Genomic DNA, 14,573 nt, shown 5'->3' with positions numbered 1-14,573 from the left:
AGGCTACATAAAATGTAGAAATGATAATAACACTATTGCTAATGAATTCTGTTCATGAGAAACATAGTTCAGGTAGATAGGTGTGATGACTGGGTCATGCTTTCAGACTAAAGATACAACTACATGTACATTTACTTTTAAATCAAATTGATTTTAGCAAAGTTACTTTAAAATCACATTGATTTATATGTCTGTTCTGCAATGTATTTCTCCCACCAGAAGAGATACATGCATTTTCCGTATGCATACAAGCCAAGAAAGATCCAACAGTGCACTTTGAATCTCAGATTTACAATTTGATCTTTTCCTTCCTACTCCCTCCAGTTGCAGCCTTCTATGCTAGCAAAAATAGAATTAAAAAACAGCTCCAGAGGGTTTTTGATCTACCCAGAATGAGTTCTAGGAATGCATAGAGGCTGCAGGGATTTTGGACACAGCAGCAAAATGGGATTTTGGACACAGATTTCTCCAGCAGAAGTAGAAGATATTGGCCTTAGTGTCAGGCTCCTCCATATTAGTAAGACAGCTCTGCTCTAGTATCTGAAGGCAGGGTTTTCTTGGCGTGGTAATCAAAACCGCAATAGAAGCAGATGGCGTACCAAAATCAAGCTTAAATTGGGTTATATTTGTTGTCTGTTACTTCCTTTGTAGTTTCTACAACTTTTTTTTAGTATACAGGCCCTGATCAATTTTAGAGGATATAGGCCAATTTTATGGATACATCTCCATTGTAAATTAATACAATTTAACAGAAATTTAACTACCATGGTCGAATGCTATGGATTCCTGGGTGCTGAGCCAGGAGCACTTTTTGGCAGAGAAGGCTGATGACCTTATAAAACGATAACCCCTAGGATTCCATAGCACAGAACTATAGCACTTAAAGTCACACTGCATTAAGTCTACATTGTAGATTTGTCCTAAGGCTCACAATCATAAGTAAAATATTGAGTTCTAATACTAAGGTGAAATGCTAGATGTGTGTAAATAGATGTATATATTACTATGCATTCTTAACTTCCTGAAGGTTTCAGAAGCTCCAGGGATAACGCTGTCCTCCAGGGTTGTCAGTAGTAAGCTTTCGCTTTAAAAGTATCTCAGGCTGCTTCCACCAAGCCACTTAATCCAGATGTGGATTAAAGAAACTCAGTTCATCTTTTGAGTCTCCACAGGCACTGTGAAGAAGCTCCTGCAGAGTCCACAAAGCTCCTCTAATGCCAAATTGATCCGATATAAAGCTTTTTTTTTTTAACCGTGTTTGGAGAAGTGTAACAAAGAGAAGAAGTCCATTGGATGAGAATCCTATTCATGGCAGGGGGAAAAACAAAAAAGGGAAAGTGATGCCCTCCCAGAAGAAAGGTGTTAATTTACCTTCCAAAGAGTGCCATATTCAGTTTCTGCATCTGAATATTCCAGCATGAGCACTGTTTCTACCAACACTGCGCATGTTGCTCCCAAAATCCTGCTCTGCATCTACAATACACTAGCCAGATGCAGTGCATTTTATTGCCGATTTAGGATTATCCAGTGAGTTTTTTTAATGTACTGTATAAGGTTAAATGTGTGCTCCAGCATTGCATTTTCTGGACCACCCTCCTCTTTTATCCAACTTACTTCCAGATGTTCAGGACTGTGTAGACACAACCTCCATTCATGCAAATTCAGCCTTTTTGCTTGTCTACAGCTTACATTTGGTTTTGGTTGTCTCTGGCATGTTGCACAGGCTAAGAGCCCTTGAAATTGTATAACTACTCTGTGGAGTACTATTGTGACTAAATGCTTTTTACATACAACCTTGATCCATCTGCGGCCATCTGTAAAATCACCCATATGGCTTGCATACTTTTGTATTGCCCTGACAGTATGAGATTGGAAAAAATGCACTTACACATTTCTCAGTTTCAACTATTTTTTCTCCTAGCTAGTCTCATCTCGTCTATATCAGATCTGTCAGACTGTTGTCTTTCATCAGGGTTCACAAGCTGTCAGAAAGCTATCTGGTGAAATATGTGTGTATTTATGTATGTAACAGAATGGATTTATTTATGTTAACAATGCCTGATGGTGTAAAGTTTACAATAATTGGCTGTCTGTTCTTGTACCGTTACTTCTAAAACACATTTCCAGTTAGGGGATATATATATATATATATATATATATATATATATATATAAATTAAAAATGTAAAACGTGCATGCAAAGCTTACTGTACGATTCAGAGAGCTTTAGAAAATAATAATTTTTCCTCCCTGTCTTGTAACATGTCTTGAATCTGCAAAACCTGAGCATGACTATTGAGGATAAGCTAACTTGGAGGTCTCCCATTCGTAGGATGGTCATAAGATGAAGTCGATGAAGGCAGTTAATAACAACAATATAGAATAATGGACTCCAAGTGGAAGTGTACTTTGTGGGTAGGGATGGATTCTTAAGACATCAATTTTACAAGTTAAACGGTATAATACAATCTCCATATCCACAAGAGATACATTTCCAGATGCATGGTTATGTAAAATTGCAAAAAAATATTAAACCCTATTGAAATGAAGTACTTCTGACCCAATAATGCCATATAATCATTCAAGAGGACCTAGAAAATATCTTGGGATGACATCTTTTTTCAGACATGGATAAATGAAACCACAGATACCAGTCCTGCTGATATGGAGGTCATACTGTAGTATCATCAGAGTTCAATACACAATTTTCTTTCCAGATTATTCAGTCTTTAGATAACTGAGATATACTGATGTATGACCACTGTATGATTTGTGGGAAGGAAGAAAAGGGTACAACTTAATATTTTAGCAGCAATTCAACCTATTGTTTCCTTTGCATCAAGAGAAAGAGCTGAGGAGAAGGAACAAAAATGTATTTCTAAGATTTATTGCTACTATAAATCTTACATATCTATAATTGATTTCTCCAATTTCATAACCTTATATTGGTTTATTAACAACTGCATCTTACCAACCTAAGGATTTAACTCATTGCAGTGGTGCAGTGGGTTAAACCCTTTTGCCGGCTGAATTGTTGACCTGAAGGTCAGCAGTTTGAATACACGAGACGGAGTGAGCTCCCATCTGTCAGTTCCAGCTTCCCTTGCAGCGTCCTTGCATATGGTCAATTCTCTCACACCAGAAGCGACTTACAGCCTCTCGTCGCTTCTGACACAATAAAAAAAAGGCTACAATACTGGTATTGCTTTGTTCAACTGGGTGTCCTCTGAGACAACCAGTTGAACCAGTCTAGGACCTTATGTTGGCAATTCAAGCAAATTTATTTCGTAAGATTTTATGGTCTGAAGACGTACTTTATCCAGTAGTACTACCCTATTTAACAACTATTTCACCTTATACCCTAAAAAGACCAGATCCAGTTGATATGAGTCTCAAGTTGGAACACGTAGTTTGGCCATTTCAGGCTCTAGTCTAGTTCTATACTTCCCAGGAATAATCTCTTATGAACACTTTTGATTTATGGGACTGTACTATGGGTATTTCATAGGTAGCAGCAATGGTGAAAAAGTTAAGAGTGACCTGAGAGAGAAGTCCAAAGCAAGTTCTAATTATAGCATTTAATCTTTAAATTAAAAATTGATTATAAAATGCCTTTCTTCTCAGAAATATGTTTAGATAGTAACTCAGTGTAACAGAAAATGGAGTGTGTATGGACATTTTTTCATTTCAGTCAGAGATACCAGTGTGTTTACTCTTTACTCTATAAAAGTATATTAAAGCAGTTGTCATTTTTGTCTGCTTTGAATGTATCTTGATGTTGTGTTTTTTTCCCTCTGAACAAATTCAGGAGTTGTGAAAGTGGACTATGGCGATGTAACAGTCAGAAAAGCACTGAGAGAGAACCTGAAATGTAAACCATTTTCATGGTATCTGGAAAATGTCTATCCAGATTCCCAGATTCCACGACGGTATTTCTCCCTTGGAGAGGTATGAAATATATCTTTTCTGTAAAAAACTAAACAAACTGAGATGAGGTGAGGCCACTTATTAATTTATTCCATTCATATGCTGCTTTTCTCCTGATGGGGAATCCATAGCTGCTCACAAAGCTAAAACAAGATCAGTTTAAAAATCTAACAATAACAACAAAAGCCCAATTAAATATCATCACATTAAAAACATCTGTTTGAAAATATATTTAAAACCTTTTCCTTAACTAATAATACTTTGTTTCCTTAAAGCATTGTAAAAGGTAAAGGTTGTCCCCTGACATTAAGTCCAGTCATGTCTGTCTCTGGGGTGTGGTGCTCATTTCTAAGCTGAAGAGCCAGCATTGTCCACAGACACCTCCAAGGTCATGTGGCTGGCATTACCTTCCCACTGGAGCGGTGCCTATTGATCTACTCACATTTGTATGTTTTCGAACTGCTAGGTTGGCGGAAGCTAGGGCTGACAGCGGAAGCTCAAGCCGCTCCCCGGAATCAAACCTGCGACCTTTCAGTCAACAAGCTCTGCAGCTCAGCGCTTTAACCCACTGCGCCACTGGGGGCTTCTTAAAGCATTGGACATTTTATTTAAAATGTATTTTAAGAATATTTTTTTTAAAAAAAATCTTTCTAATGTGTTCAGACTTCCATGTGAAGGGGGTGGGAATACTGTTCTGAGAATGTATCTACACCAGTTTAACTGCCTTGGCTCAATGCTATTGAATAGCAGAGTTGTAATTTTACATGATCTTTAGCTTTCTCTGCCAAAAAGTGCTGGTGCACTTAAAGTGATGTCAAACTGCATTAATTATAGTGTACAGCCAACCTTACTTTTAGTCCAAACTTTGAAAAGCGTATTGAGAAGCTAAACCTATCATGGGTATTGGGTTCTGCACCTTGGCTAACTCCTTTTATGTTCAGTGCTAAATCTTTATTGGATTCATCAACTCACTGACATAGGATCCCCCAACCACCACTGCACATAGTGCATATTGTATGTCAACACACACCACTCTTTAAAGAAACAAACAAAAAACAAGCCCCAGAGCACTGGAGGTATCTACAGCATATTTCTGTTGGGTGCTCAGATTCACTTCTAGCAAATGGTGCTAGAGAAGTCAAATCCCTAAATGCTTTGACTAAAGCAGTGGTTCACAACCTTTGGTCCTTCAAGTGTTTTGAACTTCAGCTCCCAGAGTTTCTGGATGTTTGCAAACTGGCTGGAACTTCTGGGAGTTGAAATCTGAGGGACCAAAATTTTAGAACTACTGGACTAAAGGGAACACAAGTCATTCTATCTTTCTTATTAGAGTCGATAATGTCCTCTGAATGGGCCATGGTGGCACAGTGGGTTAAACCACAAAGCTGCTGAACATGTTGATTGGAAGGTCGCTGGTTCAAATCCATGGGACAGGGTGAGCTCCTGTTGTTAGCCCCAGCTAACAACAGGAGTTTGTAAACATGCAAATGTGAGTAGATCAATAGGTACCACTTTGGCGGGAAGGTAACAGCACTCCATGCATTCATGCCGGCCACATGACCTAGGAGGCGTCTATGGACAACGCTGGCTCTTCAACTTAGAAATGTAGATGAGCACTATTCCTCAGAGTCAGATTTGACTAGACTTAATGTCAAGGGGAAACCTTTACCTAATGTCCCCTGGGCTTGCATTAGTTCCAAGAAATATATCTGGAACCAATTTTCTTGTGGCTTGAATGAAGTTCTTTAAATGGGGTTCCAAATCAATATACGCTCTGCATCTACTAAGTCCCTGCCATTCCCTGACCAAGCATGCCATGGGATAGAGTAATTTATAGAACTGATCAGTTTCAGAAGCTGACTGAATTTGCCAAAACTTATTGACAGCCCCCTTTTCAATTTAGAGTACTTATTATCATATAATTTTCTCTAGAAATATTCAGGTGCCTTCCACATTATTCAATTTTAGCTTACATGCTTCAAGTAATGATGTTATGTACAGTATTTTAAAATGTCTGTTGCAGGGCATTTGCATTTATCTCACAATTTACCTTTGCTTCTACCGTTTTAAGTTATAAATGACAGTGCTGACTCAGATACACTGTGATTAGTTGGTCAAAGCAGGGTTTTTTTAAAAAAAAAATTGAATGGTATTTTAGGACTGTTTTTTGTAGTAAAAAAAATCATGCTTAGTAGCTATGAAATAATGAGAATTTTGCCACATAATAAACAAATGGGCCAAACCAAGGTAAATGGAGTTATGAAACAGGCATTAAAGTACCTTATTTTTTGTCAGTGAATGCTAGGTTTCTATGGAAACAGGAGGAGAATATTAAGCGGCACTTTTGGTGTAAGCATTGGTTTTAGCTGCTAGCTGTCCACTCAGCCTATGGGGGATTTCCCTCTGTCCAACACAGATTATAGGATATTAAAATCAATTCAAAATAGAATATGAGCTTGTTTTATATGTAGGCTGTGCTGTATAGAAACCTCTTCAACTTAGAAATGTAGATGAGCACCAGTCCCCAGAGTCAGATTTGACTAGACTGCAGTCTCATTTCAGTTAAATGAAGCTTATTTCTAGATACTAGGGAATCGGGATGTAGCTGCATTGTCCCAAGCATCTCTATTCAAAAATAAGTTCAACTAAAAACAGGTAAGTTAAAGGGTGCATTTACACTATAGAATTAATTTAGTTTGATGCCACTTTAACTGCCATGGCTCAATGCTATAGAATCCTGGGAGTTGTAGGTTTATACCAGTGGTTCTCAACCTGTGGGTCTCCAGATGTTTTGGCTTCAACTCCCAGAAATCCTAACAGCTGGTAAACTGGCTGGGATTTCTGGGAGTTGTAGGCCAAAACTCCTGGGGACCCACAGGTTGAGAACCACTGGTTTATACAGTCTTTAGCCTTCTCTTCCAAAAAGTGTTAGTGCCTCATCACACTACATCTCTCAGGATTCCATCGTATTGAGCCATAGCAGTTAACACGGTGGCAAACTGCATTCGTTTAACATTATAGATGCAACCTAACTAAATTGATTTAACGTTAAGTCTAATGCCTTAAAACCAATTATTACTAGAGCAGCCACAATAAATTAATTGGAATTATGTGAGTGCTGAGTCATCATTTAACAACAGAGTCAATGGTTCTACTTTAATTGGGAGCAGCCAATCTTGATTTACATATGCAAAAAGGAGATCAGAGTCTACCAAATGCTATAGGAACAAAGAATCATGGTTGTTCTTGTCTCTGAATCAGAGCAAAACTAAAAGTAAAATCGGGGATTCCTTATAATACCAAAGTCGGGTGTATTTTTAGGTGATTTATTAAGAACCTAGTCTGTTATTGTAAACTGGAGACCTAGGCTTTTTATCGTGCTGAGTTACATTGTATTGTGCTGAGTTACATGTACACTTTTTATTACTCTCTCTGTGCCCACCCTTCTCTTTTTATATATTTTTGGATTCATACTCTGCTTGGTGAAAACTTTTGATGAGCTTTAACAGTTTCCCCCCTATATCACATCAAGGGAGTCTTTCTCTGCCTCCTTCAAATAGAATTTCTGATAATCCAAATGGGACAAAATAGAAGAGCAGCTATGTTTCACTCATGGAACAGTGAAAAAGACAATGATTTTTAATGTCCTCTTAAAGGTGAAATCATTGGATTAAAAAAAAGGAAATTTCTTGCAGACCTCTAAGGGACTTTCCAAGTAAGGCTGTGTTGGTTCATAAGGAAAACAACAATGTATAGCTGAACAACACATTTATTGAAAACAAACAAACAATAAGTTGCTGTCCCGCTTTTCCTTGATGTGCCTTGATGGTAAATCAATAACTTAACAATTAAAAATAGTTTATTATATTCTGATTTTTCTCTGTAAACTAACACTAACAGCAAACAACACTTAAAAACACTACAATATACAATATAAAACCAAAAAAGCATACAAATACTAAACATTGAAACTATTAAAAATAAACTATTAACACAATTAAAAACTTATTAACATAGCTAAAATGCTACACATCATCCCTGGGTTGATCTTAAAAACTTTCTTCTTTCTAAGCCTGCCTGAAAAGAAAGATTTAGCCTGCCACCAAAAGGACAGCAGGGATGGGGTTTTTCTGGCTTCCCTGGGGAACCACTGAGAAGACTTGGTTTCTCACTTCCACGAACCAAGTTGGTGTTGGGACTGGGGGAAGGGCTTCTCCCAAAGATCTCAGGGCCCAGGCAGGTTTGTACTGGAAAATGAGATCAATTAAATAGTTTGAATCTCAGTCATATAGGATTTTAAATCTCATGGCCAGCACTTTGAATTGTGTCTGGAAACAAACTGGCAGCAAGTGGAGCTGTTGCAATAGGGAGATTGTTCACTCCCTGTAGCCAGCACCAGTCAACAACTTGGCCAAATCTGAAATTTCTGAACACTCTTCAAAGGAAGAGCATATTACAATAATCCAAATGGGATGTAACTCTGAGGCATGTAAGACCATGGCCAGACCCAGCATCTCAAGGGACCGATACAGTTGGCATACAAGTTTAAATGTGCGAAAGCACTCCGGGCTCCAGATTCAATGCTGAGTCAGGAGGGCCCCCAAACTGCAAACCTCTATCTTCAGGGGAGTGTAACCCTACACATTACAGGCTGGATCCCTATTTCCTGATATACCTCTGACTGACCAGGGGCCACCTCTGTTTTGTCTGGATTAAGAGCACTTGCAGACAATAGTAAAACCCGCTTCAGCATGGGTGTCCCCAAAAGCTGCCCAAAACACGGACTTTACCAGACGGTGTCTAGATGCCATCTCAATAACTACCAGAGTTGCACCCACCCACCCAGAAGTCCCCCCCCCAAATAACTCCTTAAAAAAGAAAACCTTATTGCATCACCATTAAGGTACTCCTTCAGTCATCCTGGCACATAGAAATGATGCGCCAGGAGATGTGAGGAGAGGAGAGTTGGCCTGGTAAGTTTTTCTTTCTTTTAAGGAGCTATTTTGGGATTTTGGTGGGAGGGGTGGGTACACTCTCAGGTTTTCGGAATATGACTATGTGGATTGGGCTGGGATATTGCATGTTATTGTTATGCTCATTATTCTTAGATTGTCAGGGCTGTTAATTTAACGACTATTAAGACAACTTCAAGAAGGGATCTATAAAAAGGAAGAATAGCTTTCATACAGAAGGCTAGCATAATGGGTCTTCCTTGGGGGAATTTGTGTCAACATACCAGCTTCAGTATGTGCAGTTTACCACAGCTATACAAAGGATATTTCAAGCAACTCAAGTTAAAATTGTATTGTCAAAGGCTTTCATTACTGGAATCACTGGGTTGTTGTAGGTCTTTCGGGCTGTATGTCCATGTTCTATGGCAAGCATCCAGGTGAAATGTCAGGAGAGAATACTTCTAAAACATGGACATACAGCTATCCTACTCTTATACAGTTAAACAACCCAAGTTAAAATGGTCTTGGTCCTCTTTTCTGGAAGTCTTCTTTTAATAATAAAAAATAACTATAACTGGGAGACAGTAATAAAGATTCATGCTCCCCACTACCAATTTGTTTTCTATTTTCAGTTCCTTGTCCAAGTTTTGAATTTTAAAATTAAATTATTCTTGAGTGTCAGTTTTATAGATATAATATTTATTGAAACAAATTAGAACAGGGGAATTGTGTGTCTTTATTATAATTATTTTCCTTTCCAAGAAATATTAATATTTCTCCAAATTGTAAACTATATATTATCCTTATCTTGAGAGAGATATATAAAAGTGTTACTTAAGTGTTACTTAACTCAGTGGTACTTACTTCTCAGTAGATACGCATACATTTCCTTTTTCCCTCTCCTACAAATTACAGGCTTCCATAGGTTGCATCCATGGCAGTTAAAGTGGAATAGTAGTGCTATAATTCTGTTGTGTAAATGAGCTCAAGGTTTCTCTGATAACACCATGGCTTTGTTCAAAAATCTTGAACATGCTTACCTATTTAGACTAAAAGTAAAATAAATGATTGAAATTGCATCAGCATTACCTTGTGTTGAAATTGAATTTATTTTCACTTCCCATATCTAGTACACTTGCCACACTACAATCATTTCTATGCCAAAAGTTCATTTTGATGATATGGAAAGTATGCGGTCATGTTATTGGGAAAGGTGTAATTCATTTCTCTTTCTTCACAATGACTGTCATAATTTACAGGTCTCCTAAAAGCAGATTCAAAATTGGATAATCTGATTTTTATGATCTTGTCACTGCCCAGGTCTTAAGGAAAGTTATCACATAATAGTCTGTCATTTTCAGACTATATCTCTTTGGCATTTTGAAGTGAACACTTTAAAGCAAATTCTCTGAAACCATGAAATTGAATAGAAAGATGTCCTTAACTAGTTTAATGAAGCTTGTCCAATTTTTACTTACTAAGTAATTTATGATTAAGTAGTAAAGATTTTCTATGGCATTGCCTTTCCCTTTATAAACTATTTTTTATTTTATTTTGACATGGCTATAATATTACAGTCAAGCTTTTTGGTAACACGAAGACAATGTCTCAGAAGATTGAAAATGTGGCTACTAGTGGTCTCCAAGTCATGGCCATCATCCAGTAACAAAGCAGGACTATATCAACATTGGTTCAAATGGAGCATTTTTCCTCTCTTATACTTGGGAGGCGCAATGTTGAACAAAGATGTAGTGAAGTTCCTTTTCTTCCCCATTCACATCCTGAATCTCCCAGTGTTACTGATGCCAGCAATATTTTGTATATAACTTGAATAAACTTGATAGAATCAAGCATTTAGTCTCACAGAAGTTGCAGGGCTAAAATGAATATACACATGGTGATACTGGCAATTACATTCTGTATTTCATATTTCATTTATTACATTTCTGAGTCATCACTCCCTGCATAAGTCACGTGTACAGAAAGTGGCTCCTTTTTTAAAAAAACGACTCCAAGGCTCCAACCATTTTAAGCAACCAGCCTTATACAAGTAAGAAACAACAATCCTTCTTCGTGATTCTATCCCATGTTTGGTTATATTAACTGGAGTACCAATCAGGTGCCTAAACACAGTGTGTTTCTTTTGTGGAGATATTTATAGGCTACATCCTGAAATCTTAGGACAGTGTACAACTAAAATCAAGTTAAATAATTTAAAATTATTTATAATATAAAACAAAGAAGTGATATATACAAATTAAAAGAGCATTAAGTAATTTAACAGGATTTTTTCAATAAAATTATAACATATCCATTGCTGTGTGTGAAAGCCACTGCGATATAGTGGTTTCAATGTTGGACTAGTCTCCGGAGACCAGGATCCAAATCCTCCGTCAGCCATGAAAATTGACTGGGTGGCTCTGGGCAAGTCACACTACCTTAGAGGAGGGCAAGAGCAAAGCCCCTCTGAACAAATAGTGACGGCAACAAACTGTCATAACAGATTTGCCCAAGGGCCTTAAGGAAGCAAAATTGACTTGAAGCCATGCAACAACTACATGCCTTCCTTCATATCCTGGGAACAAATTGATTCAGCCTCAGTGTTGTAATAAAAAGCTGTATTTGTGCTTGTTGCCAGAATGAAGCTAATTTTTGTATGAATTTGACCTCTAGTACAATTGAAAAGACCCTTCAATGATAAAAATCAATCCAGGAGTACACCTTAGCTATGTACCTGTTCTTTCAGCAAAAATACAGTTCCTTTGCAGGAGTTCCTGAGAATTACATGTATGGAGATCAGGTATCCTGGAATTCATCTTCAGCTTATTTCTCCTTGTCCAGCCTGTTACAGCATCCGGATACTAGTTTGATCCCCTATACATCCTAATTGACTTTGGTCACATGGACAAGTAGAGCTGAGTATCATCATATGCTTATGGCAAACAATCCCTAAACTATTATTGATCTCTCCCAGTAGCTTTATATAAACTGCATAGGAAATAGGATGGAAACCTATGTCACCCCATATGATAATAATCTTAATGATTCCTGCAGTGCCTACTTATGGACATTAACTGGAATATAGTGAGTCCTATTACCAAATTGCAGAGCTGAGACAGCCAAGAAGACTAAAATATAGAGCTTCCTATCTTTTTCCTCTAGAGTAGACTTCCAGTCAGAGCAAACAAGGCTATTTGAGGACCATTACCTGTCCTCAAATCAGTACCAAGTTCCATTACAGCTCGCTAGAGAATACAAGACTTAAGAATACTTGGAAAAGAAAAAAAATAGTTTGTGTCTACCCTGGCAAGCATTGGGTATGGCACAAGGTACTTTTTTTATGAAGTCATATTAACAATCCTGGCTTCACCTGAGAATCCCAGAATGAAGATGTGGCCTGTATATCTTTCATAACTCACCCATTCATGTAGGAATTTATTCAGTGACTGCCACAGTATAATATGAAAATCATCACAACTGCATGAAGTGTTTTACAGCTCTGTTAAATGTTTCTGAAGGCATCTGGCTTTTTCATGGACACTTCTCATGGATTATGAGGACATCGGTGACAAAGTATTTTGTGCAATGAAGAGGGATGCTATGTAGAAGAAAAAAACCACCCAGCTCTGTTGGATAAAAGAATGTGTGATTGGGTTCTGCTATGATGTTTTCTGCATTTGTGGGAGAGGTGTCCACAAGAAAGGTGCTGCACATGACTTTACCTCTTTCCTGTTCTCACTCTTCTTCCATGTTTGCATTGTGAATGTGACATTATGTACCAGTTTCTAAAACTGTTACTTCTAAGTGAACAGGTTTCTATAATCTGATGATACGTTTCAGTCTTGATGACAGAACTGTGAATTTTTTCCCTTGACTTTGAATAGTGGGTGATTACTATTTTTGTTTTCTTTTTTAAACTAACACTTTAAGCATTTTGACTTTGTGTGCTTTTGTTATTTTTTCCCTAGATCAGAAATGTTGAAACAAACCAATGCTTGGATAACATGGGGCGCAAGGAAAATGAAAAAGTGGGTATATTCAACTGCCATGGCATGGGAGGAAACCAGGTAAAAATTAATCTTGTCTTCATAATAAGTTTTAGAATATCCTTTAAGGTTCAGCACCTGTAGCCAAATGTGAAACCAAGAAGATGTTTATCTGTTAAGAATATTGGTTTAACCTAATACATAGAAACATAGGCTACTGTATTTTTCATTGAATGCTTCCAGATTAGACTGAGGAAGAACTTGTTTCATATGTATGTATGTATGTATGTATGTATGTATGTGTATATTTTAAAATGGTAGTGTGGTTTGCAAGGAATCACCAGCATTTTGGAAGATGTGATGAATTGTGCATACCATTTGTATGCAACTGTTTAAAGCTTCCCTGTGACTTCATATTCTTCTTCAGAAGTTTGTCCTATTGCTGTTGAAATATAATCTCATTTTAGGATCTAAAATTCCCGCATCCACCTATGTTGAACAAACCATCATCTCCCTCACTCTTTTTCTGGTTACCAGGGATCAAATTTAGTGTAATATAAACAGGACTTTCTTCTCATCATTCCTGAAATGAGTACCTGATTTCAGAAAGATTCCAAGCTCTCTCAAGTGGGTTCTATATGGGGAGGCCTTTAGACCCTTACTATTGGATGTAGTCCTACTATTTCCCACTGCCCATTCAGTGAACCTTCTGTACATTGACAGTTTCTTATGTTCTGCTTTTCCTCTTATAATGATTTGTCAATGATTTCTATAATTGTAAAAATTTTAGATGAAGAATTTTCTCTCTTGTTCCAGTTTTCTGTTTCTTTTTTCATTATTCTATCTTTTCTATTCAGATTCAGAGAGTTTCCTTGAATGAGTCTATCCATCTGGAATGTGTTTTTTACACTTTTCCTGCAATTTTCTATCATAACATTTTCTTTTTTAATGAATTACATCTTCTAGTGATGTGGCCAAAGTATGACAGCCTCAATTTAGCCATCTTGGCTTTTAGGTAGAGTTCAGGCTTATTGGGTCTCCAGCACCTTTTTTTTTTGTCTTTTTGGAATTCCACAATATCCATAGAGCACTTCATAATGATACATAGAAATGGGAAATATGATGGCACAAACAATCTCATATCTGTAAGGTATATGTTCCTGGACTTTGCATGGATACTTGAAACTGCACATAATAGTGACTTATTATTTTAATGGGATGAATGATAAAGTTACTGAGAATTAGGTGTAGCCTGAACAGTAAACACTAAGTAAATAAGTGAGTAAGTGAACCTGGGTAAGTGAAAACACATATATTGGTTTCGTGGATATGAAAGATTGTACAGTATCTTTCAATGTCATGATCTTAGTTCTTTTGTAGAAACCCCATTCCAGTTCTATTCTTCTTCTGATTTCTTGATTGCATTCACTCTTCTGATAGTAGACCATGGTAGTAGACCAATAATTAGTATTGTGTCAAGATTTTGCACAGTGTCGTACACCCATGATATTCATTTCCTTTTATTATTTTTATCAAGCTACTGAAGCTGGTATAATTCAGGAAACTCCATGCTTATATATAAATTTGCAGAGGTGCAAAAAATAAACATAGCACTGTTTGAAGTCTAGCAATATATTTCCATTCCATTTCCACCTTACCAGAACAGTAAGGTGATTTTAAATATTTGGTATTATGCACCTTTTGATATT

At 37.2% G+C, this 14,573-nt stretch overlaps 1 protein-coding gene across 3 annotated transcripts in view; it reads left to right on the top strand.

The window, feature by feature from the left end:
* Positions 1–14,573, top strand: part of GALNT13 (polypeptide N-acetylgalactosaminyltransferase 13) — a 251,043-nt gene that overhangs the window by 202,433 nt on the left and 34,037 nt on the right. For all 3 annotated transcript variants that reach the window (XM_060777134.2, XM_060777115.2, XM_060777107.2), the window contains exons 9-10: positions 3,808–3,947; positions 12,847–12,945. In XM_060777134.2, coding sequence (XP_060633117.1) covers positions 3,808–3,947; positions 12,847–12,945 — 239 coding nt within the window. The remainder of the gene's footprint in view (positions 1–3,807; positions 3,948–12,846; positions 12,946–14,573) is intronic.

The sequence above is a fragment of the Anolis sagrei genome, chromosome 1, assembly GCF_037176765.1.
Source record: "Anolis sagrei isolate rAnoSag1 chromosome 1, rAnoSag1.mat, whole genome shotgun sequence".
Lineage (NCBI taxonomy): Eukaryota > Metazoa > Chordata > Lepidosauria > Squamata > Dactyloidae > Anolis > Anolis sagrei.
This window is presented reverse-complemented; position numbering and strand designations above follow the sequence as displayed.